The 22,177-nt window shown below is 41.7% G+C and overlaps 1 protein-coding gene across 1 annotated transcript in view; it reads left to right on the top strand.

Annotated features, from left to right (window-relative positions):
- The window catches only part of grin2aa (glutamate receptor, ionotropic, N-methyl D-aspartate 2A, a), a 170,700-nt gene that overhangs the window by 136,941 nt on the left and 11,582 nt on the right, over positions 1 to 22,177 (top strand). The window contains exons 6-12 of the mRNA XM_034089639.2: positions 798 to 1,000; positions 6,191 to 6,362; positions 7,564 to 7,717; positions 8,569 to 8,694; positions 8,783 to 9,012; positions 16,816 to 16,976; positions 21,302 to 21,391. Of these exons, the coding sequence (XP_033945530.2) occupies positions 798 to 1,000; positions 6,191 to 6,362; positions 7,564 to 7,717; positions 8,569 to 8,694; positions 8,783 to 9,012; positions 16,816 to 16,976; positions 21,302 to 21,391 (1,136 nt within the window). The remainder of the gene's footprint in view (positions 1 to 797; positions 1,001 to 6,190; positions 6,363 to 7,563; positions 7,718 to 8,568; positions 8,695 to 8,782; positions 9,013 to 16,815; positions 16,977 to 21,301; positions 21,392 to 22,177) is intronic.

Here is a 22,177-nt window from a genome sequence, read left to right on the forward strand (position 1 = left end):
CGAGCAAAGCCTAGCTGCATGCTGCTGTCTCTTTCCCTCTGCCTCCTCCATCTGACACAAACATGTGTAAATATCACACACACACACCTCACACACACTCACAGGTGAAGGTAGGCCAAGATCATCCATAGGGGAATCTGTGACATCACAGCTCTGAAAAACCTTCTGAACCCCCTCTCTGTTCGTCCTATATGTTTGCACTAGTGCCCGTTCTGTACTTTATGTCCCCCCTGTGTGCATTTTGTCAAGCATCCTTACACACCATGCTTCTAATATGTTATGTTGTCATGGTGGTAGTCACATCAATTATGGTCTGTGAACTGATCTCAATGTTTTCGTTCCAAAAAAGCAACATATGTAACATTACAAGGAATTGTTAACGTGTGTCTACATTTGTAATCCTCTCCACTTCCTGTCTGCTTTGAGTTATTGGGCAACAGGTTACAGCAGTTATAGGAACTACCAGGTAAAGAAAGGTAACACACTGCATTTTTCCTGCCATGTTATCATCACTGCGGTGGACGACACTTCCACTTCCTGTCTACTTGTAACTATTAGATCTGCCGAGTAATTAGAGACTGTCTTTTCTATGTGATGTCATGGGTCTAAACCCCAACTACTGTTACAGAAAGTGACTGATTCCCAGCTTGATCACTATTTGTAAAGTATTGGCTGAGTTCCACACTCTCTGTACATTCTGTAATGTTAGTTAAACGTTTCTAGTTTTTAAGTGAGTATCCATCTCATTGAGCTTTACTAATTCATCGTCTTTTCTCCCTTCCTCTCCCTCCTTCCAGATGGGGAAACTGGAGAACCGCAGCCTGACACTGAAGTACCCGGTGTGGCCACGCTTCAACTCCATCGGTGACGCCGAGATGGACGACAACCACCTGTCCATCGTCACGTTGGAGGAGAAGCCTTTCGTTATTGTGGAGGACGTAGAAAGGCTCACTGGTACCTGCATGAGGAACTCTGTGCCCTGCAGGAAACACATAAAAGAGTGAGTCGGCCATCTTTATTTATAGCAGTGGTGGTGGTCTTTACTTGAGTTTTGTCCATGTTATGCTTCTTTATTATTTTTATTCCGTTATTAAAAAAACGCGTGAAAAAATGATTCTCCTAATATACCCAGTATTGAAAAATTCAATTTGCCTCAACGTTGACAAACTCCTACATTTAAATGTGCTTACATATAGTAGTAAGCATTACAAACATAATTAAATATAATTTAAAATACTTTGTACATAATGGGTACTTACTTACTTATTTTGATACTTTAAAAAACATTAAGCTAAAAAATAATTCCGTATGTCTACAAAGGTAACATGCTACAGTATGTGTTGTGATGTCTGTGTTTGCTTCCCCTGTCGCGAGTTCTGATCGCTCAGTGATGATACTAATACCAATATAATCTGTGGAATCTCAGCTTTAATTGCATATCTTAAGTGTGCAGTTAGGACAAGTAATAAGGATATTTTTACCTTGAGTTTCTTTGCTAAGTGCGTTAGCATTTTTTCGCTCAGTGGTCATTTAGACGCTTCTTATGAGACTTGTGTTTTGTTTTGGTAAAGATGGTTCGTATTGTCAGTTAGCTGAGTTTCTTCCCGTTAATCTGGTATAACACATTCATAGGTTTTTAAATAAGCCCTGAGACACAGTTTCGTGAAAAAAAAATCTCTCGGGCTAAACAGGTTGAGTAAAGGATCTAAGTACGTCTTCCTCCACTGCTAACTAGCTATGCAATGTTTTGCTATAGTTGCAAACCCCCTCATATTTCCAGGTTTAATGGTTTGACCCCTGATCTGAACACGACTCGTTGCTGAAAAGCAGCTCAGAGAGGAGTGTAGGTCAATGTCCTAAAGCATGTGCAGGTTCTAACTCTGGGTTGCACAAATAAAGAAAATACTATCACTTTTGGCAGTAGCTTACAGTTAAACAGGTTTAAGCAGAATGTTGCATGGCTGCAGAGTTTTATCTCTAGCGTCTAGTACTGCCGCAACTTACTTGAAAAACCTTGACCCAGGTGGTATTAAAAAAAGATGCAGGTACTATCTAAAACTTTTGCTAATGGAAAACCAAAATAGAGCAGGTTGAGTGGAGACAAGCCAGGTTTTACCCTGCAGAGGAAAAGGGAAAACAGTCAACCACTATCCTCTAAAGTCAAGTCAACTACAACTCAAAGTGGGTGAATAAGTTAGCTACTGTCATGTATTCTATAGGTGGACACATCCCCAACAATGATACTATACTGTAGTTTTAAGGGTTCACTACGACACGGACTGAAATAGACTGTATGCACCTCACTGATCGTCATCTTGTAGATATGAAAATGGGACCAGTATAACAGAACACCAACACACATTTCATATCAGCGTGTTGTATAATCAGAAGGTGGCAAAAATGACATCATCGTTTCCATTCCCACAGCACAGTGTCTGTGTTGCGCTCCCTTTCTCTCGCCCCCCTCTCTCTCTCTCAGTGGAGGTGCAGTCTTTCTGCAGCAGCTTCTTCACTCCCCCTGAAAATGCAGGCGACTGCTGAGCTCAGCAATTTACTTCCTTCTTACCAATTTTCTCTCCTAACAGCCACATATTGCTGTCCCCTCGCTGTATTCCTGAAGTAAACACACACACACACACACACACACACACACACACACACACACACACACACACACACACACACACACACACACACCACACACACACAACACACACACACACACAGGGAGAGTGTCTTGGGGGGGTGTGTGTGTGTGTGTGTGTGTCTCTGAGAGTGCTGCTGAATCAGAGCATGTAATTGGTTTGTAGATAATTTAATATAATTCCACACAGACACACCTACAGTAATAACGGCATGTACACTACACACTTCAGAATAAGACATAGGTGTATTGCCAAGTTGGTTCACACATATGAGGAACGTGCCTTGGTGTATATGGTACTGTATAGATTGTTTGTAAGAAAAGGACCAAACAAATCTAACAATTATGAACAACAATGTTTAGATAACTATGATAACATTAGTCTTAAAGTGAATGTCTTTAACTACTATGCAATCAAACACACATGACTTAACACAGCCACACACACACACACACACACACACACACACACACACACACACACACACACACACACACACACACACACACACACACACACACACACACACACACACACACACACACACACACACACACACACACACACACACACAGATGATTAAGCAGTAATAGGGTCCCAGGGAAGAGGCCAACAAAGATTTTCATCCAGCACGACTGTGAAGTAGGGCGGAGGATAAAGCATCTCCAAGGAGGAACACAAACACACATACACAAGTTCATATACACTTTCTGTTGCCACATGTCCACTCACTCACAGGCCAATGCGTCCGGGCGCGCTCCTCCCTCCCACAGCGCAATTCGCTTTCGAGCATCCGCAGTGTCCATTTGGAGGAAGAGGGGATGGATGGAGGGGAGGGAGGGAGGGAAGAGAGGCAGAGTGAGAGGAGGGGTCGGATCGGGGGATGGAGGACTATCCATGCATGCAGAACCACAAATTCACTCACCCAGGCTAGGCCTAAGAACAAGCCCTACTCGACACACACACACACACACACACACACCCGGACCGGCCTCTCTGGAGACCCCCGGGGCCCTGTAGCGTTTCTATATCACGTTGACCCCGGCAACTTCACAAACAGCCTCCATAACATCACATGCTCTCGCTGCCCGAACTGTACTAAATGGGTACACTGTGTTCATGGATGCAGCTCCCCCCCCCCCCCCCCCCCGCCAGCTGATAAGACACACACACTTGACTCAGTGGTCCTTGTGTCCGTTATCATTTGTAGTATTAATATCATCACAGATCTAATTAGGACTTGTTGAAGTTATCGGCCTTTTAAAATCACACATGTAGTGGTGGAAGAAGCTGGAAGTATAAGTCTGGCATTCAAATGTTAAAGTAGAAGTGCAGAGTGTCGTCATTAGATATACAATAGTATTTATTATATCATTGGATTATTATTTAAAAGTGCTGGTAAAGGTGGATCTAACTTTAATGAGTTGTTGTACTTTTCTCAATCCATAATTGTACATAATAACGTATAAGTCGATTACAATTTTCATTTTTTTAATTGAATTTATTTTTCTTATTTTATCCTTATTTCATCTTTATTATATTCAGTCGTCTGTTATTGACTTCTGTTGGTACTAAGTGTTTTTATTAATCACAAAAATATATGTTGCTACTAGAAAGGGGGGTTAATACTGTTGTTTATTTGTTTATATTTTGGTTTGGTTTGCAAATATAAAAAAAGTTTGGTTTGGTTTGATATATCCATCCACCAATTCTACTTTATCTCCTTCTACTAACTTTGCTGTGTTGCGTAACTGCCACCGTTGCCTCAGTGTGCTTGAAAATAATTCGAGCTTGAAAGGTTAGGAAAATAAATATTGCATTACAAGACGAGGAGGTTTTTTTTAAACGTCTTTGTTACAGTAGATTCACGAGGAAACCAAACCCATATTGCTTCTCTGGCTGGGAATGAGCCGGATTGTGTTGACACATGGTATGTTTAAAGGGGCTTAAATGCAAATTGGCTTCTTAATTTAATTTGAAATCAGTGCGAACAGCTGCTATAGATATTATCTACTTATATCTGCAGATAATCACCCTGTCGTTCACAACTGCAGAGAGATTAGCGCCTGGCTCTCCCAGAATGAGCATTGTTCTCTATTGTGTGGAACTATTCGACCGTAAAGAGTCCTTTTCCGGTCTGAAGACATGCACGGATTCCACTTTGGGTGACGTGCGTTTCACTGATCGATGGCGACTAGTGAGGGACACACAGGAAGTGGCACTTGGGGCGAAAAATGCCGAATGTTTTTCAGGCACAACAGAGTTCCTACAAAGTGACAAAGTGAGTTTCAGCTGCAGAGTCTCGCCCGGATGTGCTTTCCTTTTCTCTTTACATCAAGTTTGTGTCTTAAGTTATTGTGAAACTAAAGGACGAGGTCATCTTCGCCGAATTAGCACACATCTAAAAGTTAAATGAGCGCCCCAGGTGGCTGAGTGTTGATGTGCGTGAACACTGTCTGAACTCTTCTGCATACGCACAGATGGTACAAGGCTTGCAGATGCAGCGCAATCACAAAGCTCCACCTCCAGAGAGACGGAGAGGCGGGAGGAGAGAGGGAGCATATTTTTTTATGATGTCAATTATGAATAGAACGACCTGTGCTCAAAGGTGTCCCAGGGTGCGTGCATACGGTATACATGTACCAAGTAGAAGGAAACTGAGTCTGTTTTTCATCCCCAAAGACAAGTCAAGTTTTCAGTCAAACATGGTTCATCGAGGTGGAAGTAAATGTGAAATCTATACAAAAACAACTCCACCTGGTTTAAGACTCAGAATCAGGTTTTGTTAAATGCTGCATTCAAGAACACAGTAGGAGGAATTAGATTGTCAAAAAAGGGTGCAAATATAGAAATATAATAAAACAATTTTTTTAAACTATAATTTTTTTATAAAAACAACAAAAAAACAAGCTTAAAAAAAGCTTAGATATGTAATACAAATATGTTAATATATATATATATATATATATATATATATATCATAAATTATAATATTCAAAAATAATAAAAAATAAAGCTTAATTATAAATAATATACAAAATATGATATACAATTATTTTCAGCAAATAAAATGACAAATGACCCTGAACAACTAAATATGGGCAGTGCAATATAGAAATATAATACAACCATTTTTTTAAACTATTATAAAAATAAAAAAATTATAAAAACAACAAAAAAACAAGCAAAAAAACCCTTAGATATATAATAAAAATATGTTAATATAAAGCTTAATTATAAATAATATACAAAATATTATATACAATTATTTTGAGCAAATAAAATGACAAATGACCCTGAACAACTAAATATGGGCAGTACAGTATATCAGAAGTTAAAGTGGAAGAGCTGTGTAGTTAAGTAAGAGGTGGCAGAGAACAGAAATGTGCACAGACACAAGCATGTTATAATATCTTCTATTCTGTGGAATTGCTGTCGTTTTCTGTCACAGAAACTCCACTGCTTTTGATAATTGTTTAAAGCAGCTGCTGTTTGGAAATCACGGGCTAACAATGTGCTTTGTGTGTGTGTTTTTGTTCCTTTAGCAACTCAACTGAGGCTGGGGGGACATACGTTAAGAAGTGCTGCAAAGGCTTCTGCATCGACATTCTGAAAAAGATTGCCACGTATGTAAAGTTCACCTATGACCTTTACCTGGTAACCAATGGCAAGCATGGCAAGAAAATCAACAACGTCTGGAACGGGATGGTGGGAGAGGTAAGAGACATTTTTACATTTTATTTGTGTATGAACCTGTGCTTGCCTTTTTATGTGTGTCTTTATATGCACTGGCACTGTGCTTTAATAATCCACAATTCCCCTCTGTGGGACGAATACAATAATTGAGATGATTTAGTAGTAGCAGACTACTGACTAGCTACCTTAAAGACTAGCTATCTTTTCCTGATATAAGAAAATGTATTGATGAGTTTTCACTTGTAGCAACTCTGAAATGTTAGCCTAGGCTGAGAAGAAATTACAGACGTCTCTGTGACGGGATATTCCTGTTCCTTATGTTCCAAAAAAAGTTGTTGACTTTGCAAAACTTCCACCGCGCAGGGAAAACACGTTCAGCTACAGGCGTTGGCAGCAGCTGTAAATGCTTGGAAAGTAAACAAATCTTAGCGACTCCTGCAGAAAGTGTAATTGCCAGCTCCAACTTGAAGTCCCAGAGTTCGTTTTGGGACTGTAAACTTATTGCTGGCTATATATATATATATATATATATATATATCTTATTTCTTGGCAGACTTTTCCCACTAATTTGAAGTTCATTCATCTTATGTAGCAGTGACACCCGCTTACATATTGATTTTAAGAATCAGCCTGGGATTAAAAACGTTATTGATGTGGAGTCGATGAGATTCAAATGTTCTGGGGTATGCTTGGCAGGAGTTTGGATCTATTTTAGTTTCGAGTTTTTCGAGCGTTATAATGAAGATATGTAGTCGGTGGACGGCTGAAGAAAATCACCAAATAGGGGAGTTTTCTTGCATATTTGTTCATGGGTGTTTTTGTACTTCTGAGGGTCTAAAGCTAATCTGTTAGCATCAGCGCCAGTCAGACTGAACTGTCACTCACTTCATATGTGAAACACCTGTGAATGACAAAATTATTAAACAATATTCTTCCTTTTCTTTTTCTATGTTCTCTTCTTTCCCCTTCTACCCACAATCCGTCTCCTTATTCCCCCCATCCCTCTTAATTTACCCCTTTGTAATCCTCATCTCATCCACCTTTCCTCAAACCAACCATCTTTCTTCTTCCATATCGTCTTCCTCCCCCTTCACATCAATCTCTTCCTCCCTCCCTGTCTCGCTTCCTTCATCCCTAATCACCCTCCTCATCCATCCATCCATCCCTTTCCTCCCCCCCCTCCCTTTCGCCCCTCATCCCTCCCTCTCCTCCGCCCTTAAAGGTGGTCTATAAGAAAGCCGTCATGGCCGTCGGATCTCTGACGATCAATGAGGAGCGTTCTGAGGTCATCGATTTCTCCGTCCCGTTCGTGGAAACGGGGATCAGCGTCATGGTCTCCCGTAGCAACGGAACAGTCTCCCCGTCAGCCTTTCTCGGTAACTGTCACCGAATGAACTGTGTTGCTTAGACTCAGGAGGGATAGGGAGGAAGATCTGTTTGCTTTATTTCTGTTTATGTGAGTGTAGAGAGGTATTTGTGTGTGTGTGTTGTGTGTGTGTGTGTGTGTGTGTGAGACGACAACACGCTGCTCTGTTACGCAGCTGTCAATACTTGCTCTTTCACCACTGGGATTTCGCTCGACTCCTACTCTCCGCCACAACGACTCTCACTTACCTGAGAGGGTCTTAACCGAGAGTGGTCGTGGATATCCCTGTTTCGGCTGCTCAGTCACGTTCGTGTCGATCCGAGTTCCTGCACACAAAGGCACACGCAAGCATAAAAGTGAAGCGGTACACACACTCACATGTATGCAGCGCGCCGTTACTGCTGTGAAAGTGGCAATTATAAGGGCTTATCAGGAATACCCTGTGTTGGCCGCATGCCAGGATGCACACACACGAGCACACACACTCTTAAAGTGCGCGGCTCTTTGCCAGCAGTGCTCTCCCATACATTAGAGCCCGGTTTAATCCCTGCGGTAGTGTTGTGAGCTCCGAGGGAGGACAGGAGTGCTGACACCAGGGCTTCCTGTACTGCGCGCCTCCTCACACTGTCAAATAGGAGGTGGTCTATGTATATGCAAGTGTGTGTGTGTGCGCGTGTGTGTGTGTGTGTGGGTTGGGGGAGTCAGCTTGTTAAGCCATGCTGTACTTTCCTCCACGTGATTTATTTATTCATTCGGTTCATGGGAAGACAGAAAGTGTCAGAAAAAGTGATGTGTAAGAGATATACAAATGTAATCCAACATGTGTTAATACTTAATCTCTGTCTTCTTATCCTCTCTCAGAGCCATTCAGTGCATCAGTGTGGGTCATGATGTTTGTGATGCTACTACTGGTGACTGCAATGGCTGTCTTTATGTTTGAGTACATCAGTCCTCTTGGATTCAACCGAAACCTGGCGCAGGGTAGAGGTACGCATCCACACACACTTTTATCTCTGCATTTTGTGTGCTTTTCTTCTGTTAAACCTTCATCCCTCTCCTTCGTCCTCTCTTCCAGACCCCCATGGCCCTTCCTTCACTATGGGCAAGGCAGTGTGGCTGCTGTGGGGTCTGGTGTTCAACAACTCTGTGCCTGTTCAGAACCCAAAAGGAACTACCAGTAAGTTCATAGTGTCAGTGTGGGCCTTCTTCGCTGTCATCTTCCTGGCCTCCTACACTGCCAACCTGGCCGCCTTCATGATCCAGGAGGAGTTTGTGGATCAAGTCACCGGGCTCTCCGACAACAAGGTAATAGATGATATTTGGGAGTGGTACTTTGTTGGTTACATTTGGCCGAGGGGGTTTTTTAGTCAGTTAAAAAGTTAGATTTGAAAGGAACAGCCCAACCACATTTTCATTTGTAAGTCAAAGTTGTATTGAATGGTTCATATAGAACAGTGAAATACTGGTGGTAGCCCGCATCAGCAAACCCCACTCCCACAGGAAAAAAACATGAATAATACAACAATACAAAATAAATAGTTAATCAGCAATGTGACATAAAAAACAGCTAACTTTGAAATGTACGTCTCTATTGGCTTCTCTGTGTGTGCCTAGAAACGTTCCCAAGGAGCATCTGCATTATTCCATTTCCATTGTCTGTTAAGGCTGTACAAGGGCGTGGAATCAGATGCACGATGCAGAGACAAACAAAGTATCCAAATAAAGTGTTTTAATGTAGACAGGTCATAACACACTGAATACAAAAAGCAACAAAACAATCACTCAATAAACTGTCTAACCTATACTATCAAAAAACTACAAAAACTACTTACTTAACTCTATGGACGATAATAACTCTATGGACAATGACCAAATGATCTTACGCTGGAACGCACGAGACAATCTGGCAACGAGACAGGGGAAGACGAGAACTATATATACTAGACAGACAACACCAGGTGAAGACAATTAGACAATCACAACCGTGGGAAAACAGACAAGGCAGGAAACGTACTTTAGACACATGAGGGTAGTTTAGTTTAGTTTAGTTTATTTATTTTTTCGAGCGTGTAAAACCAAAGAAAATACAAATGAAACAAAAGATGATACAGACATGATACAGTACTATACAAATGAATGCAATAACTAAACGAAATATTTAAATAATAATTGAATAATCTGTAGTATCATTGTCTGATAACAATAAACAACAAAACTTTAACTAATTAAAGTCCGAAAAGGGGTCGGAAGAAGTTTACACTTATTTAATCCGACCCCTTCTCCCTTTTTTTTTTTTACTTTTTTTTTTTTTTTACATCTTAATATACGTTAACATACAATATAAATGAATACCTTAACCTTGAATAATTCATATAATCATTCATATATATATACAGGCAAGTTAAGAGATGGTAGACAAGACTATCAAAATAAAACAGGAACCTATCTAAACACATAACATGAAACCTAAACTAGGGACCAATTTTAGCATGCCTACGCACAACATTGTCTTACACTGGGAATGTTGGCTTTGGAGCTGCTGTTTTCCTATGTCGCTGAAAACACATTTTTAATGCAAACGTATTCCAACATGTATGCACTTCTAAAGTCTCAAACTCACAAGTTCTACAATCGTAAGTGCTGAGCGTACTTTACTCATAAGTATCAAAGAGGACTTGACTACCTTTTCAGTGCCTATCTTAAAAGCCAAGCAGTTCAGGGATGCATTTGCTGCAACAATAGTAAAAAGAAGTGTCATGTCCTATCGAGAATTGAATATGAAATGTCATGCGGTATATGTGTGACATTTCATACAAGAATTCCAGTGCACTCCAAAAGTAATTCCACTCTCGCTGGTAAAAGCATCCGCTGTAATGATTGCGCAGGAAATCCATAAGAAAGGAATGTCTGAGACTTTTGGATCCACAATGCAAGTATTTGGAATTGTGTCTTGATTGTCGTGTTCCATTTGTGTTTGAGGTGAATCCTTTCACACACATTCACACACATTTCCAGTCTGCAAAGTGTGGCGCTACAATTAGCTTCATTGTATAGCATGTCTAGAAAAAGGGTTCTGCCATTTCAGCAAAAGGTTAATATTATAACTTCAAATATCGTCCCTTAATATAGCCATTGCTTGTAATACCACTGTTATGCCATTATGTAATCGGAAATGTCTATACAGGCACAACTTTGATCATTCACACTGTAATACAATGATGCATAGATATGGAAGGGAAAATGGTGGCTCTGCGGGAGGAGAGAGACGGGCTAAAAGATTAAAGAAAAAGGTCAAGTGCTATGTAAAAAAAAACGGGAAAGAAGAGCAAGACAAAAGGGTAGAGACTTCCGGAGGAGAGAGAGACGTCGGTATGGGGGGAGGCTTCCAAGGAGAGAGCATTTGAGAGTGATCTAGAGGGTTTTGACAACATACAGAAGGAGAGAAGGAGGGAGGGAGGGAGGGAGGAAGGGGTACAGAAACTGGCAGGAGGGTGACCGAGGAATAGCGAGAGGCCAATGCACACAAGATGATACACGACACCAGGCGGACAGATATGGGCCAAGTTGACGGCTGAGGAAGGGAGAAAGGAATAATGGGGGTGAACGTAAAGGAGATATGGGAAGACAGAGAGGGCCAGGGAAGAATGGAAACAGACAAGAAGGGTAAACGGCCACTCAGACAGGTATGCTGAGCGAGGCTGGACATTGAGCCATCTCTGACCCACAAATGATGAAGAAAACATCGTTCATTCAGATGCCGGTCAGTGAGGTATACTTAAAGCTACCTTAACTGATGTTAGACCACTAGGGGGCAAAGGCACAGCAACAAGCCGTAGATTATACTGCTTATGAATGTCTTACGACTAACATGTTAGGAAACAGTCGCCTACTTTAACATACAGTCACCAGGACTTCAGTTGTTTTACTTTGTCTTATGTTCTATGCTCTGAAGAGTACACAGTGTTGTGGTTTCTTAACAGCTCAGAGTAGAGCATGTTTTCAGTGCACAAACTTTAACCATTCAAATGTTAAACAAGCAAGTGCACTGCTGAGGTGTTGGCCGTTGGTCATGGTGACATCATAGTAACCGCAGTAACCTGGTTTTAGAAGTGGCCAAATGCATCAGATCTCAAAGGAAGAAAAACCGTTTGTATCTAATAATATAAATAACATTTGTTTGTCAGAGTTTTTATGACAAGTGATGGTATTTGTATATTATTATTCTCGTTGGGGACTCGTCCTGGAAACAATATTGCACCTCGTGCCAGTCCGATTTCTGCAGCTCTTTAGATATCCTTCAATACGGTAGACTGCCTCTGGAGCACATTGGGATGAAGTATCTTGCTTGGTGGACACACATTTATCCCGTAAACCACGGCCGCCCCAATACATTTTGAACGATATGGCAAATCTAGCAACTTTAAAGGTGTGACCTTGACTGAAAGCACTTTATGTTTTATGTCTTGTCCTTGTATGTTTCTTTGTAAAGCGACCTTGAGGTTATGAAAGGCGCTATATAAATTCAAGTTATTATTATTATTATTAACTACAGTGCCGTTTCTTATATTTCTTCTATCTTTTTGTAAAATGTGACATAAAGGTGAGTCTAAAGTGGTGAAGGCGTCTTCTATCTGGGGTGCGATTGATTCACCAAAACGACTTGGAATCAATGATAAGCGCTCTTGGATTCAGCTGCCCTTCGAAGCAGGTTGAGAACATTTTGAGAAATCCATCGATGCCAAAAACACTTTGGCAAATTTGGTATACCTTATTTTTTCTAGAACTTCTATATCACGAGACCTTAAAATTCCGAATGTATTTATTTTGGTATTTTATATGAATGTTGGTGTATCTTCAGCAGTCTCTTAACTTATTTAGTGTCTATAGCCTTCATGTCATGTGACCAAATGACTCAGAATTGTACTCTTGTACCAAATGTACTTCTTTTTTCTATTTTAGGTGAATATGTTTATGAACAAATCAGCAGGTTTTTATTTAAAATTATTTACAATAGCTTCTATGTCATGTGACCTATTTACTCCAATCAATGCAGCATTGTATTACTACACCGGTTAAGTATGAAGCACCTCTCTTTGTAGGATTTTTTCTATTTTGTATTTTTACAATTATTTGAAAAGTCTAATTTGTCACATGACCAAAACTTCTCCAAATCAAGATCTTGCATTACTTTTAGAATGAGAAGGCAGATTTAAAATTGAGGAGAACATTCACCTACAAGCTGAATAACAATGCAGTGACACCACAATAGCAGTTATTTTTGTTTTAAGAGTTGAAATGGCACAAGGACCTTGAGAGCCGCTGCTTTAATAGAGACACAGTGGATTTGGAGGAGAACAAAGTGGCATGTGGTGCGATGGATGGGTAAACAGGAGCATTACGTTCTAGACACAGTTAGACACACATTCAAAAGGGAGTCCTGTGCTGGTCTAACAGCAGGACTCGCATAACAAGGAGATGGAGAGGGTAGCAGGAGCAACACTAAGGAGGACGGGGAGAATTGAAATAGAAATGGGACAGCATGTGAGGTGAGTTAGACAGATTGGACGCACTGATGTTAATGTAGAAAAAGTACATTATTAAAAGCATAATTCTTATATAATGGATGTATTTACTTTCCCTCTATGCTTCGAAATTCAGCCGAAAATGACATTTACATAAAAACCTCTTGATAGAAAAGGTTGGGAGATGATGTCAATCGCCTGTTAACAACTCGATATGTGGAGTGCTTGGCCGTGGCTCATGGTGCTCTTATCTCCACCCGTCTGACACACACATCCTCGTCCCTTTCGCTTTCTCATCATCGTCGCATCAAGCTTTCATTACAAGCAGCTGCTGCGGTTCTCAAAAGCCCTTCACCGGTAATTATCCAGCTCGAGAGGAGTTCAGTCCATATCTGTATCACCCCCTGCAGATCTGACCCCCTTCTCCCCCTCGTACATCCCCTCTTCTGACCTCGAAGCTTCCGCTCAACCTTAAAAGAGCCACACATGAGGCGAATATGAGGATGGAGAAACGATAGGAGGGTCTGCGTGAGGAGGCAGTCTCCTGAGGGCCATCTCGTGATGCAGACACACACACACCGTGACATCACCGCTAACCTGACCTGATTATTCAACACAGATGCACATGTGGGCAGACAGATAGAGTATGCATACATATTTACATGCATATATAATGCAGATACATGTATGATATAACTAGTACACATAAACAATTCAACAATCACGCACACAGATGTTTTTTTACAGATGTTAAACAGATACTTAACAGACATTTTGAGGCGAATGTCAGTTATCACGACCATTCTAATGTGTAAGACGGGCCGAACTCAAGCTACCATAAAGTAAAAGTTACATTAAGCTTAAAGTTACATGTAAAACTCAATAACATGTCGGATTTTTAACACAAATAAAACATTTTCTGTGGGTTAAGGAAACAAAACTACTGGGTTTGCATTGGGAGAATACTGTAGTCAGGGTTAAAATAACTATGATTGTAAAGTGAAACTGAAAGTTCATTGTTAAGGTCTTAAATACATATTTCACATTGGACAGAAATAACACCCATCCATCTTTCTTGAGCTGAATCTAATTAGGAGTTCCTCGCTCTATACAATAACACGCAAACCATATTGGGACTTATTTTTTGAAATGGCGGCTCTTTGGGGAGGAAAATAATCTTAAGCAATATAAAAGTGCGGGGGAAAAGGCAGCGTGCTGATTGACGTTGTTCTAAGTTAGTTAATTGTGTAGGTTTTGAAGAAACTGAACACAAATGATATTATTATGCAACTAATTTACCTATAAGTTAAGTCACCACTGTGTTGAAAGTGAAGCAAAACATCGATTAGGAAGGTTATTGAATTATTATTTTACAGCTGTTTTAATAATATTGAGTGCACAACATACACACACACACACACACACACACACACACACACACACACACACACACACACACACACACACACACGCTTGCGCACACACATACCATGTATACATTGACTTACATGCATTTCCTGGAGACTTACCCTAACCATAACCAACACATGCATAACCCTTACCCTAACCCTAAACCTAACCAAGTCTTCACCCTAAAATTAATGATTCCCCTCATGGGGACCTCCAAGAATTTGTCCCCATAAGGGCGGCGAGTCCCCACACGTGACTGTGTAAAGAGATGTAGGTCCCCACAAGTACAGTAATGCTAGGCCACACACACACACACACACACACACACACACACACACACACACACACACACACACACACACACTGGTTGGAGTGGAGCCTATAATAAACACTTCTAATTGATAGGGTTTGTCTGTTTCTGGCAATAAGGGTAGATTGTTACTGCAGTGCTTGAGGGTTGTTACCGGGGCGACAAGCACACGACTACAAAACCCTCTGACCTGAACACTGACTGGATTACACCTGAGGGAGACACGGGGGGAGGGAGACAGAGAGAAATGATGGGAGCGCTCAAAAGAAGGGAAAACAAATCCAGTTAGAGGGAGGAAGAGAATACGTTTCCTTTTGTGGCTAATCAACTGAAGTCTGGGTGAATCCAATGTTTATGTTAAATATTGGATATTATGGTCTCTTGAAAATTAGTAGAAATATTAAATGAAGAGTTTATGTAGATGGGCAAAGAGGGGCCTAAATAGAAAGGGTAACTTAAAATACATTTGTAGAGCAGGGTAACGATTTCAAGAGTGAAATATATAGGTATAATTAATCCTAATGTATAATTGGAAAATGGCCGAGGGGAGAATAATTGTAATTTAAGTTTAAATAAATTAAGTGGTAAGCCTTCAATCCAGGTAAGAGATACTGCTGCGTTGTTTCTAAATGTTCTATAACATGCACAACCCTGATACCGTTTACCCCAGAGGTAAGTTGAAAAGGGTTAGGGTTAGGGTTAGGGTTAGGGTTAGACTATCACGTTTCAGTTAGGGCTTTTTACACTGCGATCTCCAACTGAAGAATGACACATTAGGATTGCCAGTATTTAACCAGGGAAATTAAGAGTCAATTTAGGTCAAGTCACTTTTATTTATGTAGCCTGATGTCACAAATCCCAAATGTGCCCTATGGGCCCTTGCAATCAGTAGAGCAATCTGTCTGTTGCAGATAAAAGAAACATCCCCAGACAAAAGCCAGGGATACACATAGAAGAAACCTCATGAAGAGCAACTGAGGAGGAATCCCTCTCCCCAGCAGACAGACGTGTGAGAGATTGTGTCTCCTTTGAACAAAATGATACCTAAAAGGACATATGGAGAAACTCGATCAGACTAGGGACAGATTGAAGCCCTGCGGTCTCAAAGAGTCCTGATTGGAGTATAAGGTTTAAGGGGATCAAACAGGTAAGAAAAACATGCCCAATTAGAATTGTGTAAGTTATCAGAAGCACCTTAAGGTCTAACGTGGATAGGGATCAAGCGAGGTATTTTGCATTGGTGAAAGAAAGCAATGTGTTGATATCTTTAATGTGCAGATAGGATATGGATAAAAGTTTAAACAGTGTTCTGCCTTTCAAGTCTGCATGAACAGTATACCACCATGAACCGTCTGCATAATAGCTTCATTATAAATTCAGATGCAGCGTGTGGCTACCTCAGCATGGATTGTAAGTCAATATATGTCCTTTTTAAACAGCGATAACATGGAAATGGCAACAGGTTTTACAATACTTTTGAATTAGAGCAATACATTGATTTGTGTCTCAGTAAGGACTTTGATACAATAGGTAACATTTTAACTTTTCTTACTGAAAACCAACATTTACTACAAAATAAGGTGCTTTCCAAATGTGTATAATGCAATTTTTGTATTACATTAGTACTTGTTTTGGGGAGAATTAAATATATCTAATCAAGACAATGAAGGGAAAGTCCATCTCTTCAATCTGACGAATAAGCTACCCATTGGTGAAACCTACCCTTTGTGTGCTTGCGTCCTACTTATTGACGGATAAAACAGAACAAAAGCACAAACACACACATCTTTGGAAACGATTCTGTCACTCCTTCGCGCCATGTTTATCCTCTCTTCTTGCTTCTTCTCCATCTTTCCTCCAACACAGTTTCAGAACCCGTACGCATACTCGCCTCCGTTCCGCTTCGGGACGGTTCCAAACGGATCAACAGAGAGAAACATCAGGAAAAACTACCCCGCTATGCACCAGTACATGACAAAGTATCATCAAACCGGAGTCGTGGACGCACTTGTCACCCTCAAAACGGGGTAAGGGAACACTATGTGTGCATGATTGCGAGTTAGAGGTTCCCTTTACTGATCCGTGATCAAATACGTGTTCAGTAATGCAAAACATATTCACCTGTCAACCTCTAAAAGAAACTCTGTTGTTGGGCTCCTACAAATAGATGTGTGTGTGCTTTCTGTCATGTGTTCCAGTGTGTGTGTGTGTGTGTGTGTGTGTGTGTGTGTGTGTGTGTGTGTGTGTGTGTGTGTGTGTGTGTGTGTGTGTGTGTGTGTGTGTGTGTGTGTGTGTGTGTGTGTGTGTGGTGTGTGTGGTGTGTGTGTGTGTGTGTGACAGCTCCTCTGAGACAGGGGATAAATGGGTTTCCACATTGGGAACAGCAGGGGCTATTTTTAGTACCGGTCTCTACCATAGGACCGGTGGTGGGGCTGCAATGGAAGTATATTGACGACACACATTTTGAGAGAGCACAGAACAAATTTGAGCGCTACTCAGTCTGCAAGTAAACCTTTGAAAGCGCAAAGGGACGGATCTGTAAAAGCAGAATTAGATTTGCCGACGCAGAAGGGCAGCGTCGGAGCGTGACAAATGGTTCGGCTATTCAATAGAGGAATTGTATATCTACATCGGAGCCATTCTCCTGAAAGAGAAGGGTTATTTTATTAGACTTTATCCATTTCTTTCAAGTAGTTTTAACGGGAAAAGTTATATAATCTTTCTTGAAAGACATACCTACCAGTTTGAATAGCACACTATGGGTATCAGTCTGGTTGCCAGGATGTATAGTGCAAACCAAATGCTGCTTAACATGGATTGTGTAGTCTAAACGATAAGGGATAGATGCATTAAATAGTCACATAACATGTTGGCCCTCAGCATACTGTATATGGCCCTCTTTGGAGGGATTTTATTTTTAACTCTCAAATCTTGAAGCTCTGCTCTTACAAATCTTCGCCTGTGCTCTCTCAAATGTCGCCTTGCAGACTGAATAGCGCTCAGAATTGTCTTTATGCTCTCTTAGATCTTTTGTTGTCAATATGCTTCCATATTACGTGTGTGTAAGAGAGAGAGGAAGGCTTATCACCGCAGTTAGAGTGAACGATTGGAATCATTAGGGTTGAATGGATGAGGTGAAAAGGGAAAAGCAGAGCTCAAGGCAGGAGGAGCAGAGGCAGAGGGTTGACTCTCATTCCACAATCGCATGGGAATAAGAGGGGAGGGGTAGGGGGCCAAGGGCAGGAGACCTGATTGGAGGAAAGGGAGGAAGTGTGAAGGGCAGGCGTAGAGAGCAAAGAGACAAGAGGAGAAGAAGGTGGTAATGGGATGGAAAGGGAAGGGCAAGAGAAAGAGGACATTGAGGGTACGAGTGGAAAGGGGAATGGGACGGGAGATAGAGGAAGGGGACATGGAAGGACGGGGGGTGGGACATTAAGGAATGGAGATCTGGTGTAAGAGAAAAACATGTTGGCAGTAGAGGACATAAGGTTGATCGGGTGATATGACAAGATGTTATAACTGATTGGTTAATGGCTACAGGGTTGGATCCAATCAGAGTTCTCCATTTGAAGGACGGGCTGCCTCGTGGTAAAAAAATGCAGATATGTATCTCGAGCTTACTCGCTCTCCTCCATTAGTCATACGTAAAGTGAATGTAAACACCTAGGGTAAACCACTGCTGCATGTGTCATGCCCTCGCCTGTGTTGTTGCATTAACATACAGCACCGAGGTAAATACAGATAAGCAAAACCCCGGTTTGCTAATGAGACACGCACGCAAGCTTAGACGTACCGCTCGTGTGTATCCGCACACACGGCTGGCTGCGGGCGCGTGTATCCAGTAATACCCTCATTGATAATTCTATTCTGCGGTATTAGCAGATGAGCAACGCGGCGGCGTTCAGCTGTTTGAGGCTCGATGGCTGGATTAGCTGTGATCACACATAATGCTGACAGGCTTTACATGCCAAATCTGTTGCAGCCACAAGACGCACAACGATGCACCGAGGAGTTGAATTGATTACGGGACTTAAATTACCCGCAGTACCAGCGAGGTTTCGAATGTGTAAAGGTCAATTCCTGATAACATGTTGATGAATATTGATGCGTTCATATCCACATTATGCCAGTGTCCTCGCGCACAAGAGCAACAGGAGGAACACGCCCTCTGTCTGCACTGTCTGCACAGCAGGATCCCAATGCAGGGTTCTTTTGGGAACACGATGACGGTGGGAAGTCATGGCACTGCACAAAGTCTCACATGCCTATATGGATTCAGAGGAGCAGAGGATTTACTGCTGTTGTGGTAACTTCCAGTGTTTTCAGAGATGCAACACGAAGGCTCTCATGGGCCTTCAACCTGAACTGTTTGTGTTTCCTTTCCTCTCAGGCGGACCCCTGGAGTTGTATGACACAGTGCTGCTGTCAGTCTTAAAAACAACCTTAAATGTTTGAACTGAAACATAATGTTTGATGCATAAAATAGCCTTTCTGTTCTGCGGTGGAATACAGACACGTTGATGTCTTAGGGCCGGGGTTGTCAAACTCAAGGCCCGGGGGCCAAATCCGGCCCGCGACTTCATTTTATGTGGCCCCACAAGAGCTTGCAAAGAATATAGTATGTTTGTTGTACGGTTACATGGCGATGTACAGAAGCACGTTGCCCATACATGGAGCACAATGCATCTGAAATTGGACTTTTTTTCTCACAATTTGACTTTTTCTCAAATTTGACTTTTTTTTCAAAATTTGACTTTTTTTTCAAAATGTCACTTTTTATTTTTATTTTGCTGTTCTTTAAAAAAAATCATTTCGTGACGTTCTCACTGAAGAGACTTGCAATTATTTGCCCTAGACTTCTGCTTTCAGACCGAGTTAATTATGAAGTTATTACCCTATCCGATAACAATCCAATGCAGAGGCAATAATGTAATATAATACATTATTTTATATATATTAAATATTTATATATGTATTTTGATATAGTCTTAAAGTTACAACCGGCCCTTTTAAGTGCAACCATAATGCGAATGTGGCCAGAGATGAAAATGAGTTTGACACCCCTGTCTTAGGGCGACGTTTATGCAGAAACTTTCTAGAAAAAGGTCAAACCATGAAACATTTAGAATTTCCAATTCAATGTGTATTAGGATCTCTGAAGAAGCTAAAATGTTTTATTCGGGGTCAAGATGGAGTTCATGTTATGTACTGCACTGCAGCGTCCCTGTAGTGGTGACAAACACGATGAACAGTCACACTAAATGCCGTGTTAGAGATTACATTCAGAGGTATAAATGAAAAGTGGCAAAAAAAAGGACATTTAATCCGATCCGGAAAAAAGGTATGACATATTGTGATGGCTAAATCCCTCTCCAAGCCATTAGAGCTGCAGTATGTCTGGCTGCTGGCAGGCACACAGTGAGCAGCCACAATCACACTGATACGCAAGTGGACACACACACGGACGGACACAGACGGACACACGCGGCTGGTTCCCTACATGTTTGGACACACCGCCTGCGTGTGGATGGAGCCAGTGCTGGGTTAAGCTAATTACACAGCTGAAGTATCGGCTGTGAGCCTCCGTTAGAGGGCTGGATCTGACATTCAGTAAATGCCAGCCAGTCACTGCACTATTAGCAAGGCTCTCTTTGTGTGTGTGTGTGTGTGTGTGTGTGTGTGGTGTGTGTGGGTGTGTGTGTGTGTGTGTGTGTGTGTGTGTGTGTGTGTGTGTGTGTGTGTGTGTGTGTGTGTGTGTGTGTGTGTGTGTGTGTGTGTGTGTGTGTGTGTGTGTGTGTGTGTGTGTGTCCGATCCAACAAGGAGAGAGTGAAAGAGCAGCGGTTAGTAATGGCATCAGTTACACGGGAAATGTCAGTCTGGAATCTTGGCGTTGCTACGTTCTACTTCGCAACCTTCCCTATTATATGTGTGTGTGTGTGTGTGTGTGTGTGTGTGTGTGTGTGTGTGTGTGTGTGTGTGTGTGGACGGAGGCAGAAAGTGAGATTGTGTCTGTCAGAAGTGTGTTTAGGTCGGCCATGTGCCTCCAAGGTCCGATCACCAGCGAAGCGTGCTGTATTGAACCGCAGCCCCTCCCCGCTGCGTCCTCTGTGTGTTCGGTTACGCTTGGATCACGCTCCTAGTGTAGATGATTTAACACCTTCCAATTGATCCACAAACAACACGTTCTGAAAAATAAGCTGCCTCTCCCGCTCTCCGTCTCCTCCGTCTGTGCACTTTGTCCTCACTCTTTCAACAACAACACACCTTGAAACCCCTCATGCATCTTTATCCCTTCCCTCTGTCTGTTTTCTTCTGTCTCTTTCCTCGGGTCTTGTTTCTCCTCCTTTGCAGGAAACTGGACGCCTTCATCTACGATGCCGCGGTGTTGAACTACGCGGCCGGCAGAGATGAGGGATGTAAGCTGGTGACCATTGGCAGCGGGTAACCAAAGCTTTAATTCTTTTCAAAAGACACTTTTAAGCGTGGATTGTCTTCACTTCATCGTCTGATCCTGCCATTCTTTGGCCCAATCCATTGCGTCAACTTGCGTTAAGGGTTTGTTTTATATTTGTAACGCAAACGTATAAATGTAAAAGTTCGCTTTCTTGCTGGGAGTTAGATGAGATGAATGACCACCCTCATGTCTGTACAGTAAGTATGAAGCTACCACCAGCAGCTGGCTAACTTAGCTTAGCACAACGAGTGAAAACAGGGGGAAACAGCTAGCCTGCCTCTGTTCAAAGGTAACAACATGTGTTTACCAGCTCCTCTAAAGGTCACTGAAACACACGTTATATCTTGTTCGTTCAATCAGAACAAAAGAAAACAGAAAAGTCTTTTACAGATGGCTATTTACCAAACTATGCCAACGTCTGGACCTATTGGCGGGAAACCAACACAATCAACCGGTCAAAAATCTTCAGGTGCCAGATTGCACATGCATTCGACAAAAATGTACATCAATTAAATATGTTTAAATTAGATTTTTTTAATGGATAGGTACATCATAATTGTTGTTGAAGTGTGTCTTAGAGCAACACTCTCATGCCCGTATTTACATTGTAAGTATGATTGGTCTTTGTCAATTGTTTCTCCTCTCCGTACCGGCTGCAAAGAGATCCGCTTTTAAAGCAATTAAACACTAAAAGTTGCATTAAGAAGGGACCTTTTCTAGGCCAGTGCGGAGCGGAGGGGTACTTAAAGCGGCCAAAAGTGTTCCAATGTACA

The sequence above is a fragment of the Pseudochaenichthys georgianus genome, chromosome 8 (genome assembly GCF_902827115.2).
Source record: "Pseudochaenichthys georgianus chromosome 8, fPseGeo1.2, whole genome shotgun sequence".
Taxonomy (NCBI): domain Eukaryota; kingdom Metazoa; phylum Chordata; class Actinopteri; order Perciformes; family Channichthyidae; genus Pseudochaenichthys; species Pseudochaenichthys georgianus.